General features: G+C 48.5%; 2 protein-coding genes and 1 long non-coding RNA gene across 6 annotated transcripts in view; 1 reads left to right on the top strand and 2 right to left on the bottom strand.

Annotated features, from left to right (window-relative positions):
* Positions 1 to 9,668, bottom strand: part of DCAF12 (DDB1 and CUL4 associated factor 12) — a 41,146-nt gene extending 31,478 nt beyond the window's left edge. Inside the window, exons 1-2 of one of the 4 annotated variants that reach the window (XM_031014637.3) lie at positions 9,540 to 9,668; positions 7,298 to 7,552 (exon numbers count right to left, since the gene is read on the bottom strand). In XM_031014637.3, coding sequence (XP_030870497.1) covers positions 7,298 to 7,552; positions 9,540 to 9,563 — 279 coding nt within the window. In that variant the 5' untranslated portion in view covers positions 9,564 to 9,668. Of the gene's footprint in view, positions 1 to 7,297; positions 7,553 to 7,878; positions 7,900 to 8,627; positions 9,018 to 9,539 lie in introns of those variants that run through there. The other 3 variants (XM_031014636.3, XM_055351667.2, XM_031014638.2) reach the window with 3 other exon arrangements.
* A 70-nt stretch (positions 9,669 to 9,738) lies between these two features.
* On the top strand, positions 9,739 to 13,969 carry LOC134756930 (uncharacterized). The gene is made up of 2 exons (XR_010130414.1): positions 9,739 to 10,227; positions 13,918 to 13,969. It is a non-coding gene; the product is annotated as an uncharacterized lncRNA (long non-coding RNA).
* A 748-nt stretch (positions 13,970 to 14,717) lies between these two features.
* On the bottom strand, positions 14,718 to 16,852 carry LOC109024945 (inosine-5'-monophosphate dehydrogenase 1-like). The gene has a single exon (XM_031014639.3). It carries the CDS (start codon positions 16,764 to 16,766, stop codon positions 15,432 to 15,434), a length of 1,335 nt encoding a protein of 444 aa, XP_030870499.1. The 5' UTR covers positions 16,767 to 16,852; the 3' UTR covers positions 14,718 to 15,431.
* Between the last annotated feature and the right edge of the window lie 304 nt (positions 16,853 to 17,156).

Raw genomic sequence — 17,156 nt, 5'->3', positions numbered from 1 at the left:
ATTCTTGCTGGGTGCAGTGGCTCACACCTGTAATCCCAGCACTTTGGGAGGCCCAGGCGGGAGGATCATCTGAGGTTGGGATTTCGAGACCAGCCTCACCAACATGGAGAAACCCCATCTCCACTAAAAATACAAAATTAGCTGGGTGTGGTGGCGCATGTCTGTAATTCCAGCTACTCAGGAGGCTGAGGCAGGAGAACTGCTTGAACCCAGGAGGCGGAGGTTGCAGTGAGCCGAGATCGCGCCATCACACTCCAGCCTAGGCAACAAGAGCGAAACTCTGTCTCAAAAAAACAAACAAAAAAAGAAATTATTCTTGGACTGTTAAATCAGAACCCTATTTAGTATTGCTTTTATATGTTTACAAATCCCATCACCTATTTCCAAGTGATACCAATCTGAAAAATGAAAGGGGAAATAAAAGGATTAGTCCAATAGTCTGATTTCATAAGAATCTTTATTTCTTCCTATAGAAGATGGAAATTGATTTATTTCTTTTGTTTTTTTTCCAAGATGGAAAAAAAGACAGACTCACTCTGTCGCCCAGGCTGGAGTGCAGTGGCACAATCTCAGTTCACTACAACCTCTGCCTCCCGGGTTCAAGCGACTGTCCTGACTCAGACTCCCGAGTAGCCGGGACCACAGGCATGCGGCATCATGCCCGGCTAATTTTTGTGTTTTTAGTAGAGACGGGGTTTCATCATCTTGGCCGGGCTGGTCTCGAACTCCTGGCCTCAAGTGATCCACCTGCCTCAGCCTCCCAAAGTGCCGGGATTACAGGAGTGAGCCACTGCCCCCGGCCTGAAATTGATTTCTATATACTCAAGGATGCTAATAGTTAACGTGTAAGTTATTCAGGAGAAAATCTGTACACAGGAAACTTTCAGGTTTTTGTTCCCTGGTGACATTTCCAGGTATAAGGCCTTCTATTCAGAATTAACAGGGAGCTTTATCCCTAACTTGCAAACTACTGGAGAGCAGAGATTGTAATTACGTATCTGGTATAAGAGATTATAAACTCTTAACAATAGTGTTAAATAATGATAATATGGCTGGGCGTGGTGGGTCATGCGTATAATCCCAGCACTTTGGGAGGCAGAGGTGGGCAGATCACCTGAGGTCAGGAGTTCAAAACCAGGCTGGCCAATATGGCAAGACCCCATCTCTACTAAAAATACAAAAATTAGCCGGGCGTGGTGGCACACGCCTGTAATCCCAGCTACTTGGTGGTGCTGAAGCAGAAGAATCGCTTGAACCTGGGAGGCGGAGGTTGCAGTGAGCCAAGATTGCGCCACTGCACTGCAGCCTGGACAACAGAGTAAGACCCTGTCTCAAAAAATAATAATAATAATAATAATATCTCTCTTATCCCACACTTACTTCCTAAGTGTAACAGCATTAAGACTTGAGGACCAGGACCATATGGTTGTGTATTTGCCCATTGAGAATCAAGAGCCCTCTCCAGGGGCTATTTTGAGCTCCAAAAAACTCACTGTGTGACTAAGAGGAGCAACTCCTTTTGTTGCATATTCTACTACTGTATTTTTGAGCCCCTACTTCGGTCCTTCTCACCGTCATTTTAGGATAAGAAAACGCAAGGTTCATCTAGCTGAAATAACAGTTTTAAAAGATGAGTGTTTATTGTACAAACGATACTTTATCAACAATACAGAAATTTAAAATGCAAGAAAGATCACTCAGAATTTTCTCTCTTTTAAAATCTGTTTTTCATTTGTCAGGTTCCTGTTTAGTCTTCAACCACATATATATTTTAATTGTGCACAGCTATTATCAGCAGAGACAGGATTTTGTATCTCATTTCATTAAACATACTGAATTCTTCGCACATTACAGTCTCCATAATTATGTTAATGTCTGCATAATACCATCCAGATTTATCACTATTTACTTAAGTATTCGATTGTTAGTATTTAGATTAAGTAGCTTCCAATTATTATCTTGTTAAAAACGACTTTTCCTTTGGATAAATTCTCAGGTGTGAACATTTTAGGCAAAAGGGTATAACATTTTTAGGCTCTTCTTTCAACAAATACTATGTACTTTTGCGGGTTTTTTTTTTTTTTTTTTTTGAGACAGGGTCGTGCTCTGTCACCCAGGCTAGAGTGCAGTGGTGTAATCCCATTTAACTGCAGCCTCCACTTCCCAGACTCAAGCCATCCTCCCACTTCAGCCTCCTGAGTAGCTAGGACCAAAGGCACAAGCCACCATGCCCAGCTAATTCTTAAATATTTTGTAGAGATGGGGTCTCACTACATTGCCCAGGCTGGTCTTGAATCTCTGGGCTCAAGTGATCTTCCTGTCTCGGCTTCCCAAAGTGCTGGATTACAGTCATGAGCCACTATGCCCAGCCAATACTGGCCAACATGGTGAACCCTGTCTCTACTAAAAAACACAGAAAAATTAGCTGGGCTTGGTGGTGGGCGCCTATAATGCCAGCTACTCAAGAGGCTGAGGCAGGAGAATCACTTCAACCTGGGAGGCGGAGGTTGCAGTGAGCTGAAACCAAGCCACTGCACTTCAGCCTGGGCAACAAGAATGAAAGTCCGTCTGAAGAAAAAAAAAAAAAAAAAAGGCCAGGTATGATGGCATGTGATATAGTCCCAGCTACTCAGGATTCTGGGGCAGGAGGATCCCTTGGGCCCAGGAATTTGAAGCTGCAGTGAGCCATGACTGCACCACTGTACTCCACCCTGAGTGCAAAACGCTGTCTTGAAAAACAACAAAGCGGCCGGGCATGGTGGCTCACGTTTGTAATCCCAGCACTTTGGGAGGCTGAGGCGGGCAGATTACATGAGGTCAGGCGTTTGAGACCAGCCTGGCCAGCATGGTGAAACCCCATCTCTACTAAAAATACAAAAATTGGCCAGGCATGGTAGCACACGCCTGTAGTCCCAGCTAGTCGGGGGGCTGAGGCACAAGAATCGCTTGAACCCAGAGGCAAAGGTTACAGTGAGCCAAGATCGTGCCACTGCACTCCAGCCTTGGCAACACAGCAAGACGCGGTCTCAAAAAAAAAAAAAAAAGAGAGAACAAAGCAACCCTGACATAATGGGTTAGCCTGATACTCTCAGGTAGGCCTTGGTGTCCTAGCGTAAATAAATAATTTCAGAGAATATCAACATCAGACAAGGCCACTCTGCAACTGTGATAAAGACAAAAACAAGACCACTCTATAATCATACCTGAACACAGACCAAAACAAGAACACTGGCCAGGCAAGGTGGCCCACACCTGTAATCTCAGCACTTTGGGAGGCTGAGGCGGGTGGATCACCTGAGGTCAGAAGTTCGAGACCAGCCTGGCCAACATGGTGAAACCCTGTCTCTACTAAAAATACGAAAATTAGCTGTGCGTGGTGGCATGTGCCCGTACTCCCAGCCACTCGGGAGGCAGAGGTGAGAGAATCACTTGAACCTGGGAGACGGAGGTTGCAGCGAGCCAAGATCATGCCACTGTACTCCAGCCTGAGCGACAGAGCGAGACTCCATCTCAAAAAACAAACAAACAAAAAACCCAAGAACACTGACTAAACCACAAAAAGATCAAACATCCCCTTAACCTGGCTAATATAAATGACTGTTTCATCTTTATCAATTACAGCTTTAACCTCCTGCTAGATAAGATTAAGATACCCAAACACAGAATTTGCCCGTCGTGACAGTATCCATCTGGAGCAAAGTGCTATATCCTTAAGCCTTCCCCCAAATCACGTGCAACAAGTCCCAGTGTTGTAACTCCTTTCCAGCACTCTTACCGAGAGGTCCCTCGCTCCCCTATGGTGAAGGTTCTCCTAGGTACAACAAGCAACTATATCTGACTTGTTCTGCTACAAGAACAGTCCCTGGTAGTCTTTGAATGGAGAGTGCTGACAATGGGAAATAAGAGTTCACGTCCAAAATTAAATACCTCCAACTGTGTAGATCATCACTCTGCCGATTGCCATCCTCCTCAAAGCACACCCCATCCCCAGCCCCTTCAAGAGTCCTCTTTTCGGCCAGGCGCAGTGGCTCATGCCTGTAATCCCAGCACTTTGGGAGGCCAAGGCAGGCGGATCACGAGGTCAGAAGATCGAGACCATCCTGGCCAACATGGTGAAACCCTATCTCTACTAAAAATACAAAAATTAGCTGGGTGTGGTGGCAGGTACCTGTAATCCCAGCTACTCAGGAGGCTGAGGTGGGAGAATCGCTTGAACCCAGGAGGCAGAGGTTGCAGTGAGCTGAGATCGCGCCACTGCACTCCAGCCTGGCGACATAGCGAGACTCTGTCTCAAAAAAACCAAAAAAGCAAAAAAACAAAAATAAAGTCCTCCTTTCTTGAATTCTTTTCTGTATTCTCCCGGTTTTCCTGAGTTCCCTGCTCCCCCGCAGCAGTTCTTCTTGCCCTGTAAATGTACATGTTTTCCAAGGTTCTCTCCTTAGCTTATCTGTCACTATCAGTGGTTCTTAACCATTTTTGGCTCATAGTACTCTCTTTGAAAATCTAAGGACAAAAACTAAGAACGACTTCCCACACCACCCCCGCAAAATCTTGCCCAGAAAGTACACATATAATCAAAACTTTGCAATTTTAGGGAAAGTTTACACAACTCAAGCCAGGAATGCCTGCTCTCTACTGTCTTTCCCATGGTAATGTAACAATTTCAATAACTCCTTCTACATAAATGACTGCCAAATCATTAACTTCAATCCTTACTCTCTGCCAAGCTTCAACTAATTGATGAAAAGGACAAAACCCAAATCTGTTCCTTAACATTCACCCTGCCATCTTTCCAGTTATATAGGTTCAAGACATTAGTATCAATTTTTTTTTTTTTTTTTGAGACGGAGTCTCTGTTGCCCAGGCTGGAGTAGAATGGCACAATCTCAGCTCACTACAACCTCCGCCTCCCGGGTTCCAGCAATTCTCCTGCCTCAGCCTTCCGAGTAGCTGGGATTACAGTCACCCACCATCATGCCCAGCTAATTTGTTTGTACTTTTGTAGAAACAGGGTTTCACCATGTTGGCCAGGCTGGTCTCGAACTCCTGACGTCAGGTGATCCGCCCGCCTTGGCCTTCCAAAGTGCTGGGATTACAGGTGTGAGCCACCTTGCCCTGCGAAAGAAAATCTTTTTAACACTAGGCTCAAATTCCTACACGGCAACAGTTGGTTAAAGTCAAGAATGCCTTCTGTAGTTCTTTGCAGCCCCTACTACTCCTTATTGTCTTGTGCCTAGCAAACTTTTCTTCACTTAGCTTTTCTGTCTGGCTCCGCAGCCAATCTGAATTTGCGTAAGTCTAAACCATGAACATATACCTAACCCATCCCAGCTGCCAGATCCATGTTCTAATTAAGGTTATACCACCTCTACTTAAGCAGTTGAGTAAAAATATGACTTTATTGTTATTAATGATAAAAACAACAGTGGCTATCCTTGCTATTACTGCTGTGCTAGCTGGGGCCAAGAAATTTGGGGACTGAATGACTACCCTAGTTTGATTGTTAGCCCACAGCACAGGGACATTCTACATCAAAACTTTACTATTGAGAATACAACATAATCTCTCCCACCTCTGAAATCTTCACACATTATCCAAAGACAATTCCAATTTTTAAATAATTTTCCTCTCTTCAAATTGTGGGAAAGGGTTATGGAAATCATTTTTACTGCTACTAGTACTTTTAAATAAGTAAGATATTGCTCACTCAGAATATTTCCCAGATGCATGCAGACACCTTCTTAGCACCAGATATTATCACTCCCATTTTGCAGATGCAAAAACAAAAGCACAAATAAGGGAATCATTTGCCCAATGTCACAAAGTTCAGAGAAGAGCACTATTCCTAGTTCCCTGCTTTGGTTCTGGAAGCTAAGCAAAAACAAACAAATACTAACTATAAAATGAAAACAGCTCCCCTTGCCCCAAACACTAGGTTATGAGGATGTAGGAAGACAGAAAGAGGTAGGAATTAAGAGTAGGTTAAATTACTTATTATGCTCGCCTTCAAAATAGTGTCAATAAATTCAAGAAGCAAGAGGCTATGATGATTAATTCAGTTTACAATTCAGTAATATTTGCTAGGCTAAACACTATGATGCACGTGCGGGGAGTGGAATGAACTCTTCCAAGCAGGAGACTCTTTTTCTACTCCAAGTGACAAGGATGACAGTTCTTAACCACGAGTGGGCAGCTGGAGAGACCAAGAAAAGGAAGTTCTGTGGAGGCCCGTTGCCACCACTTAGTTTTGAAAGGCTTCTGGGTAAGACAAGCGACTCTCAACAGAAGAGGAAACGAAAGGTTGGCCCCAACCACCATGGTATTATTTCCTTCCTCAAAACTGTTTAAATTTTTGCCTATGTCCTTTATAAACAGACACTTCTCCTAGTACTTAAGACTTTCTTGATCTAGAGCAATCTTCTGTCTTTTAATGATCCAAAATGTGTTTCAGTCCAGGGTCAATTTACTCACACATTATGACATTACTTGTCCGTTCACACAGGGTGAGGTGAAAACCGAGGGAGGGCTGGGCGTAATCATTTCCCACCCCTAGGCCCTAGGCCCTGCCTCTTTTCATTTGCCAGTCCTCTGACATCATGCTATTCGTGGACTCTGTTCCAAACGTTTCTGCTCTTTGACTTATTTTATCCTGGCCTATAATTGGGTTGGTTACAAAGCTTACTGAGAAATTTTTCACTTCATTCATTTATAACTGTCTTTCTATTCACTCTTAAAAAGGCTACTTTCCAAAGAGCTAATGCTTATACCCTGAAATATACTACCAGACACACATTCCCTGCCTTCCTTATAGGAAACAGTTCATGTATTTCTCATATTTCAGTTTATACATTTTTAGATTCTGTTCACTAAAAAACAGCCAAGTGTGCTATTTTAAATACTTCGACATACATTCTTAGGCTGTTTTCACTATTATGCATCCTGAATGATGCTCTAAGCATCATTATTTCTTAAGTCTTTCCTTTGAGGCCTATGACTTAAAAACCAGCATAAAAAGATGAGGCAAAAACAAACAAACAAACAAACAACCCTCTAGAAGCAGCACATCCAGAGAGGGCCTGAAGAAATACACTCCTTTGAAGACTTATCAGAAAAGAAATGTATGAGTGTAAAAAGGAGCACAAAAAGAGGAAGGAGTCACCAACGGGAAAGAACAGAAAGGAGAGTAAGGCAAGTCCCTCCTAAAAGAAACAGACGGGAAAACTAGCAGAGGTTCTAGAGCAAGTGGAGCAATATATCCACGACCTAGGAGAGAGGTCACATCCCCCCAGGCACTTACCGTGTTGCATTTTGTGCCACACACCACTTGCCTATGATTCAACCACTGAGATGCAAACACTTTATTAAGGGTCCCAAGGTGAAACTCTCTCTCCTTCAGGAGACTGGGAAGTTGCTGTGCTGCATAACCATGCAACACTCGAGAGTAGCTGGTTTCATTCTGTAGCCTGACTTCCCGGTTCTTCAAGTAGTATACTAAGGATCTCTTCACAGGAGGAAGTCTTTTCCTTTTGTGAAGCGAGTGATCCCAGCCAAACTGTGGAAACAACATTAGAAATCAGGGCTTTGGCTACTCTTCTTCAGAACAGATCCTACTGTATTACAGAAATCACCAACTCATAATTCATACTGCAGAATTTACAAACAACACAAATACAAACACAAGAGAACAAGAATCTCAATCCAGAAAGTCGTTTAACTCTTCCAACATTAAAAAGATGTTGCTCACAGTCAAACTTACCTATGTCAATTACAAGGGCTGAAAGTCAAGGGAATGAATGCAGAATAGAACGACTAAAAGGTTTACTAGACATTTTAGGAGTGAAAGATTGAAGGAAATGAGAGGTCGAGTGATTCCCATACCGACATGGGCTGCATCTCTACCCAGCCCCCTCCTCCCTCTCAGTCTGTACCCCCACTGGAGCACGGAAGATACAGTCCAAGGAGCCAGACCTGGCTCCCAGGTCTTCCAGGGATGCATCATCAATGACCGTTCCTCTGTCATCATGCCCGCGCTCCAGGCAGTTGCAGAATTCGAAAAATCAACCGCCAACGGGGTAGCAGGCCCCCGGGAAATCAGAGGCCATATCTATGTCCAAGAAGGCCTTCCCCTCCAAAGGGGGCGGCATAGAGATGATACCTGGGAACTGTTGTTTCTTTTGGGGTCCAAACGCCAAAAGGCCCAGCTCAGGGTTGGGTATACATATAGGGAGACTACTTCCTTCTTCCAGGAGGGACGCAATCATCCCAGCTTCCTAGGGCCCATGGAAGGTAGAGTTCACTCTACCAGAGTTTGTTTCCGATTCCCTTAACTTCGGTTTCCCCTTCCTCCAAAGCCAAGATTCTGGTTTCTTTTCAAGCCCTATCCACGAATGCAGGCCTCCCGCAGATTATGTCCCATTCCTGAGTTCCCCTTTGGCTCCTCACCGCCCTGGCCTATCTGCCCTCCAGTTAAAGAGGGTCCAGTCCTGACCCTATAGGCCCTGGACCCATTCCTGTTTTGCCTCTGACTGCAGACCTTGGACCCCGATTCCTGTCGCAGGATCTCCGGACCCTAAGCCCATCTTGGTTCCTCGGCCTCACCACCCAGGTGCCGGCCTCTCAACCCTCACCTGCGGGCCCTGAGCGTCGCTCCCAGCTCCCGGCGAGGCGGGCGCTTTCCGCTTCCTGCTAACTACTTTCCGGGCCATAGTGGGCAGCGCCGCCGCGGCCCCGCAGCCACATGGGGCGGGGGAAGCGAAGGATAGCAGGACGGCGGGTCATATACTGGGCCCCGGGGCCGCGCACCTTAGTGCGCCCGGCCCGGAAAATGGCCCGGACCCGGAGCGGCGGCAGAAAAAAGACAGGCGGAAAGAAAGGAAAGAGAGAGGAAGGACTTGGGCCAGGAAAGGGAAGGGGAAACGAGAATGAGCGGCTTTCCGACGGCAGAGCCTGCAAGGACGGCGAGCGGCTAGAACCAAAACACCCCCTCCCCCTTGCTCGCGCGCCGTCACCCTTGCGCAGCCGCACTTCGGACCGCGTCGCCACGGAAACACCGCCGGAACGAGAGGGGCGGGATCTAGGGGTTGGAAGATAGTCCCTGGTGTTTCCCGGCCGCCGCCAGGCCATTTTCAACGGTTGTTTGGCTGCTGCTGGATGGAAGTGGACGAGCTGGGGCCAGGGGAATCTGGCTCCTGGCCGCCGACCTCCGACCCCAGCCCGCCTATCCGCAGGCACCCGGAAGTGAGGACCACCAGCGCTGCTGGGGGAAGGAATCCTCCCTAGTGCAGGCCTTAACCCGGTAGCCGCCACCGGTTACCTCCCATCTGGCACCAAACGTTTCCCTGAATCTGTCACAAACCGTGCCCTGGCTCCAAGGGCTGGACAGGGGGGTGGGGGGGTGGGGGGCAGGAACCGCTCCCACCCTCGAGGTGAAGTCCAGTCAGGAAGTCAGGGCAGTGTGGCCAGACTTTCCCACAACTGAGAACCTGCCCAGCACAACCAACCCAGGCCGCCCTACGAGTCTCTGGCTACCCTCTTCCCACCGCTGGGTAGCCCTGAGGCTCCATTCTCCGCTCTGTCTCCTCCTGATCCTTTCTCCTGTCCGAACAGCTTCAGCCCCTCAGTCAGTTTCAGCTCCTCAGTCACCTTCCCCTTACGGTGCAACTTCACCATTCCCTTTAGATTTCCATGACCTGCCATCTAAACCACATGGTCTTTTGTGCTTTATGAAGTAGTCATCACGCTGTAAACGTATCTGTAGCTGCCTGCCTCACTCTTGGATTCAGGTTGCGTCTCCATTAGGGCAGGTCGGGAATTCTGAACTACAGGAAAGAGAGTGGTCATTTTTGGCTTGCCAGTCCAGTTAGAGCTGGCATTGGCCTCCAAACAAGGGGCCTTCATCAGGATCACCCTTGCCAACATTTTTGGAAGATCCTGAAGGAATATGACTGCCAGCCTTCACTTTCCTCAAGCAAACAAACCCTCTGAGGAAGCAGGATGCTCTTGCTTGGGGCTGATTGGCCTCAGGCTGTGGTGCCCAGTTACCTGCTGGTCCCTTCAGGCTTCAGGCCTCAGGCCTCATACCTCCAAGGAGCTCTGTTGGACCATCTCAAGTTCTGTCAACAAGGAGATTTGGATTTGTTTTCCAAGCCGAATCAAAGACCAGATTGAAGCAGGGTCTCCTGCCATCCCAAGTCGGCACTACCACTAACCCCTAATGTCTTGGGAAAGGTAGCTCCATCTTATTTGGTCAGGCCTGTCCCTTTAGAGATATGCACATAGTGAGTGGGTCAGGAGTGGGTCAGCTTTCTTTTTTGAGTCTGTTCTAATTTTGTCTTGCCCCGCAATGCTCTGGATGACCCAGGAGCCCCTGGGCAAGAGTCTGGAATCCTTTGAGAATCTCTAGGCTCAGATTGGGCTGTCAGTGCCAAGAGGGGCACACTGGGCACTGCTGCAGTCTCTTTCTCAAAGTTCCTTTACTTCATCTTCACATCCTAGGAACCATCCCCAAATGTACCTTATAGCAGAGCTCGCGATTTCTTTTCTTTTCTTTTCTTTTCTTTTTTTGAGATGGAATCTCACTCTGTAGCCTAGGCTGGAGTGCAGTGGCACGATCTCGGCTCACTGCAACCTCTGCCTCCTGGGTTCAAGTGATTCTCCTACCTCAGCCTCCTGAGTAGCTCAGATTACAGGTGCTCGCCACGTTGCCCAGCTAATTTTTTTTTTCTTTTTTGAGACGGAGTCTCGCTCTGTCGCCCAGGATGGAGTGCAGTGGTGCGATCTCGGCTCACTGCAGGCTCCGCCTCCTGGGTTCACGCCATTCTCCTGGCTCAGCTTCCCGAATAGCTGAGACTACAGGCGCCCGCCACCACGCCTGGCTAATTTTTTCTATTTTTAGTAGAGACGGGGTTTCACCATGTTAGCCAGGATGGTTGCCCACTAATTTTTGTATTTTTAGTAGAGACGGGGTTTCACCATGTTAGCCAGGATGGTTGCCCACTAATTTTTGTATTTTCAGTAGAGATGGGGTTTCGCCATGTTGGCCAGGCTCGTCTCAAAATCCTGACCTCAGGTGATCCGCCCACTTCGGCCTCCCAAAGTGCTAGGATTACAGGCATGAGCCACCACGCCTGGCCAAGAGCTCACCATTTCTATTCAAATAACAGAATGAAAGTCCATTTTGGAAATTTAATTGACAATTGCCTTTAAAAGACTGCAGGCCAGGTGCGGTGGCTCACGCCTGTAATCCCAGCACATTGGGAGGCCGAGTTGGGCCAATCACCTGAGGTCAGGAGTTCGAGACCAGCCTCCTGAGTAGCTGGGTTGCAGTGAGCTGAGATCATGCCACTGGACTCCAGCCAGGGTGACAGAGCAAGACCCTGTCTAAAAAATAAAATAATAATAATAATGATAACAATAATAAAGTAGTAGAGTGGCTGGGGGGAAAAGTACTCAGGGCATGTAACTACTCCAAGAATGGCATTCTTAGTGAGCCTCACTGCTGAAACTGCGTGCTGTAATCTGAAAGCAGTTTTATCTAATAGCTGTTAAAACAACCTACTGTGACTCTCAGAAATAGTTTTACTTATTGCCTTCACCTACCAATCAAAACTTGCCAGCTCCCCAAAACCTTACTAGTACCAATGAACTTTCTTGAAGAGCAATACGTAACACTTTTCCTTTTTATAAAACTTCCAACCTTCTCTTTGTTCTGCAGACATGGCAAAGACCACCCAGTCTGCCTGTGCCCTGAATTACAATTCCTGCTTCACAAAACATTTTAATTTTAGAGATTCGTCTATATATTTTATTTCACCTTGACAAAACTATGTGAATGAATTTTATAATATTGCATAAAAGATATCAGGCCAGGCGTGGTGGCTTACACCTGTAATCCCATCACTTTGGGATGCCAAGGCGGGTGGATTACCTTAGGTCAGGAGTTTGAGACCAGCCTGGCCAACATGGTGAAACCCCCTCTCTACTAAAAATACACAAATTAGCTGGGCATGGTGGTGCCCGCCAGTAGTCCCAGCTACTCAGGAGGCTGAGGCAGGAGAATCGCTTGAACCCAGGAGACCAAGGCTTCAGTAAGCCGAGATCGAGCCACTGCACTCCAGCCTGGGCAACAGAATGAGATTCTGTTTCAAAAAAAAAAAAAGAAAAGAAAAGAAAAAAAAAATCAAACACACTGCTGGGCACAGGGCTCACCCCTGTAATCCTAGCACTTGGGAGGCTGAGGCAGGTAGATTGCTTGAACTCAGGAGTTTGAGACCAGCATGGGCAACATGGGAAAAATCCTGTCTCTATAGAAACATACAAAAATTAGCTGGGTAGGGTGGCATGTACCTGTAGTCCCAGCTACTTGGGAGTTGGCAGGCTGAGGTGGGAGGATAGCTTGAGCCCAGAAGGTGGAGGTTGCAGGTGGAGAGCCAATATCATGCCACTGCACTCCAGCCTGGGAGATCCAGACCTGTCTCCAAAAAAATCAAACACAAAGCAGTAATTCCTTTTTTTATTTTTATTTTTTGAGGGACAAGTTCTCGCTTTGTTGCCCAGGCTGGAGTGCAGTGGCATGGCATGCATGTGCCACCACACCCAGCTTATTTTTTATCTTTCGTAGAGACAGGGTCTCGCCTGGTTGCCCAGGCTGGTCTTAAACTCCTGGGCTTAAGCGATCCGCCCACCTTGGCCTCCCAAAGTGCTGGTATTACAGGTATGAGACACTGAGGCCAACCAAAGCAGTAATTCCTAAATGTAATTAGTAAATGCCTAATTTCATGTTTATGAAGTATGAAAACAGGCACAACTGATCCATGGTAAGAGAAATCAGTCATTACCCTTAAGCGGGATTACTAACTGGCAGGGGACCTCAGGGAGCCTTCTGAGGTTCTGGAAATTTCTTTTTTTTCTTTTTGAGACAGAGTCTCATTCTCCCACCCAGGCTGGGGTGCAGTGGCGCAATCTCAGCTCACTGCAACCTCTGCCTTCCGGGTTCAAGCAATTCTCCTGCCTCAGCCTCCCAAGTAGCTGGGACTACAGGCCTGCGCCACCACACCTGGCTAATTTTTGTATTTTTGGTAGAGATGGGGTTTCACCGTGTTGGCCAGGCTGGTCTCAAACTCCTGACCTCAGGTCATCCACCCACCTCGGCTTCCCAAAGTGCTGGGGTTACAGGCATCAGCCACCATGCCTAGCCTGGAAATTTCTTTCATTTTTCTTTTCTTTTCTTTTTTTGTGAGACAGTCTCGCTTCATTGCCCAGGCTGGGTACAATGGTGCAATCTCAGCTCACTGCAACCTCTGCCTCCTGAGTTCAAGTGATTCTCCTGCCTGAGCCTCCTGAGTAGCTGCGATTACAGGTGCCCACCACCTCGCCCGGCTAATGTTTTTGTATTTTTAGTAGAGATGGGGTTTCTCCATGTTGGTCAGGATGGTCTCGAACTCCCGACCTCAGGTGATCCGCCTGCCTCGGCCTCCCAAAGTGCTAGGATTACAGGCATGAGCCACCACTCCTGGCCCTAATTTTTGTATTTTCAGTAGAGGCAGGGTTTCCCCATGTTGCCAGGCTTGTCTAGAACTCCTGACCTCAAGTGATCTGCATGCCTCGGCCTCCTAAAGTGCTGATATTACAGGCGTGAGCCACAGTGTCTGGCCCTCAAACTATACTATTTTGTAGCCTCAAATAAAAACCCCAACAGTTCCAATCTTCTCTAACCCCACTCCTCCAATTCAGTTCTTATAACCAATCACAATGCAATGTGCTGCTAGAGGGTCATTAATGGATCTGCACCTGTTACCTTCTCTTGCCTTGGTCTTGCCAGGAAGAATAAACAATAAGAAATACTATAAAGTGCTTTGGGCAAACTGAATTGTGTTATACTTGCTTAGTAACAGAATTTTCTCTTGTTTATTTGCATAGGTTTCCTGGAACAAACAAAGCGGATGTTAATACAATTCCTTGTTTGACTCTACCCTTCATGTGTTGGAGCTAATTAACCATGCCTGCTAGCAAAGGGGCAAGTGAGAGCTCAGGAGGAAAGTATTTCTGTTAGGAAAAAGGATTTTGGATTTTAATTCATACAAACATAATAAAACATAGCAAGGAAAGAGACCCAGAGGACATAGGACACAAATGAACACAGATGGTAAGCGCGCAAAAACAGCTCTCCGATGACGTAGGGATGTGAGAGGCCTCTGAGGCATGGAATCGTAATTACTTCACCCACTGTGGAAATATTTTTCAGATTCTGGGCATAGGTTATTAAAAGTGGAAGATATAGGCCGGGCAAGGTGGCTTACACCTGTAATCCCAGCACTTTGGGAGACTAAGGCGGGTGGATCACTTGAGGCCTCTACTAAAAATACAAAAATTAGCTGGGCATGGTGGCGGACACCTGTAATCCCAGCTACTCAGGAGGCTGAGGCAGGAGAATCACTTGAATTCGGGAGGCGGAGGTTGCAGTGAGTTGAGATTCAGCCAATGCACTCCAGTCTGTGCAACAGAGTGAGACTCCGTCTCAAAAAAAAAAAAAAGTGGTAGATATAGAGAGACAGCTCATGTCTTAAACTTATAGTTTTAAAGAAAACTAAGGCCAAAAATGACAAGTCATGCAACCAGACAAGAGATAAGCCAGAGCTGAAATCCATGAACTCTGGTCTACAAAATTTTTTCTTTTCTTTTCTACTTTTCTTTCTTTCTCTCTTTCTTTCCTTCTTTCTCTTTCTTTCTTTCTTTGGCATTGAGACCTGCTTGATTTATTCCAATTACTTAACACACAATGATGCAACTGTGATCCCAAAGTGTGCAAAGTTAAAGCCTTCAACTGCAGCTGAGGAGAGGGCAGGAATGGTTCACTGGGGACGGTGATGAGTCAGGAATGACAGGCAGGTGGCCATGACCAGGGCAGCCTCCTCCCCAGGGCCAGGGACAGGGGAGTGGCCTGAGAAGCAGGACCCAAGGGTAGCCCAGGGCCGGGGAAGAGGGCAGAGACCTCCCCTTGGTCTAGGTCAGGAGCTCAGAAGTGCTACATGGCTGAGGGGGCAGCGGCCCAGGAAGGGCCAGAGGCAGGGCCAGGAGAGCAACATTTCCTGGGGGGGCTGGGGGCAGGGAGGTGCCCTACAGGAGAAACCAGGAGGGGCTGCCTGCCCCTGGGATGGGGGCTGGGCTGGAGCAGGCTGCAGCAAGAAAGACCTGAGGCAGGTGCAGGGCCTGAGAACCTGGCTGGCTGGGCTCGGGGGGCTCCCAGGGCAGCCTGGCCCAGGGAGCAGTCCTGACTCTGCAGGGGATGCCCAGCGAGGGCCCGGAGACCCCTCAGGGCCTCCCCTCCTCTCTCCCTGGAAAGGAGCTGGGGAACCCGTAAAGCAAATCTGTGGACCACTCAGTTATGGAGGGAGGCTGTGCCCCCTCCATCACCTTGGCCTCTACTGCTGTCCTCAGTACAGCTGCTTTTCATAAAAGTGCAGACCATGGATGCCACCCTCGATCTGGGCCGACATGATCCGCTTCTCAAACTTGAGCTCTCCTGAGTACATCATGGACCGAGGGACAGACAGGCTGTGGGCCGCGATATCCTGGCAGCCGTGCTGGATGCCCACTATGAGGTAGGGCACGAACTTCTGAATGGACCCTTTGTCCTGGATGGAGCCCAAGACACCCTGCACGATCTTCACCTTATCCCCCTTGCTGAAGTATCGTTTCTGGCTGCTGCTGCTCTTCTCCATGGCATCCAGTGAGCCCATGCCCCAGTACTTCTTGAGCCACACCTTGTCTGAGAAGTACTCACCAGGGGCCTCCGTGGTGGTGGCCAGCAGGGAGCCCATCATCACTGTGGAGACTCCAAGGGCCAGGGCCTTGACTATGTGCCCCATGGTCTGGATGCCGCCATTGGCTATGATGGGCACACCAAAGCGCCGGGCATACTTGGCCACCTTGTACACAGCAGTGCCCTGGGGCTGACCACAAGCCATCACTTCCCGGGTGACGCAGATGGAGCCGCAGCCCATGCCTACACACAGCCCGTCCACACCAGCGTCAATCAGGTTCTTGGCCTGGGCTGCTGTCACCACGTTCCTGCCAATCACCTGGAGGTGGGGGTACTTCTGTTTGATGTAATGCACCATGGCGATCTGATACACCAAGTTCCGTTGGTACGAGTCCAAGACTATGACGTCGACGCCCACCTGGGTGAGCAGGTCCAGGCGATATTTGTCATCCTCACGGGTGCCCACAGCTGCCCCGCACAGCAGCTGCTTGTGGGAATCCTTGGAGGCCAGAGGGCAGTCTTGGTTCTTCTTCAGGTCGCTGCCGGTGATAATGGCCACTAGCTCACTGCGATCATTGATGATAGGCAGCTTCCCTTTCTTGCTACGCTGCAGGATCTCATTTGCCTCTTTCAATGTCACACATGCTGGAGCCACCACCAGCTCGAGCCCTGGCGTCATCACCTCACTGAGGAGGGTGGTGTGGTCCTTCTCAGCGAGAAAGTTGATGTCTCGGGAGGTGACGATGCCCACCAGCTTGCTGCCCATGGTGCCCGTCTCAGTGATGGGGATGCCAGAGAAGCCATGCCGCATCTTGGCCTCCAGCACATCACCTACAGTGTGGGAGGGGCTCAGCACCATGGGGTCCGTGATGAAGCCCTGTTCAAACTTCTTGACCTTCCGTAGCTCCTTGGCCTGGAGCTCTGAGGTGCAGTTGTGGTGAATGAAACCAGTATGTCCCATCAGAGCCATCGCGATGGCCACGTCAGCCTCTGTCACAGTGTCCATGGGGGAGGAGATCAGCGGTGTCTTCAGCGTGATCTTCCGGGTCAGGGCTGAGGTAAGGTCCACCTCAGCTATGAAGTCTATGAGTCCTGGGAGAATCAGGAAGGCGTCCTAGGTGAGGCCTTAGGCGCTGGCGAAGAGCTGCTGCGCGATGAGCCCGTCCTCGGGCATGTAGCCGGTGCCACCGTTGATCAGGTAGTCCACCACGCTGCCGGGAGACCCCGCGACCCGAGAGAAACATCCGCTGGACCGCCCGCCGCCGCCATTGCTGCCGCCGCCGCCGCTGCCGCGCTGCTGCCACGCTGCTAGCGCGGGTCCGGCGGGCCTGGGACAGGGGCTCTTTTTTTTTTTTTTTTTTTGAGAGCAGGGTCTGTGGCCCAAGCTGGAGTGTAG

The sequence above is a fragment of the Gorilla gorilla genome, chromosome 13 (assembly GCF_029281585.2).
Source record: "Gorilla gorilla gorilla isolate KB3781 chromosome 13, NHGRI_mGorGor1-v2.1_pri, whole genome shotgun sequence".
Taxonomy (NCBI): Eukaryota; Metazoa; Chordata; class Mammalia; order Primates; family Hominidae; genus Gorilla; species Gorilla gorilla.
Note: the sequence above shows the minus strand (reverse complement) of the source record. Positions and strands in the feature narration are given on the sequence as shown.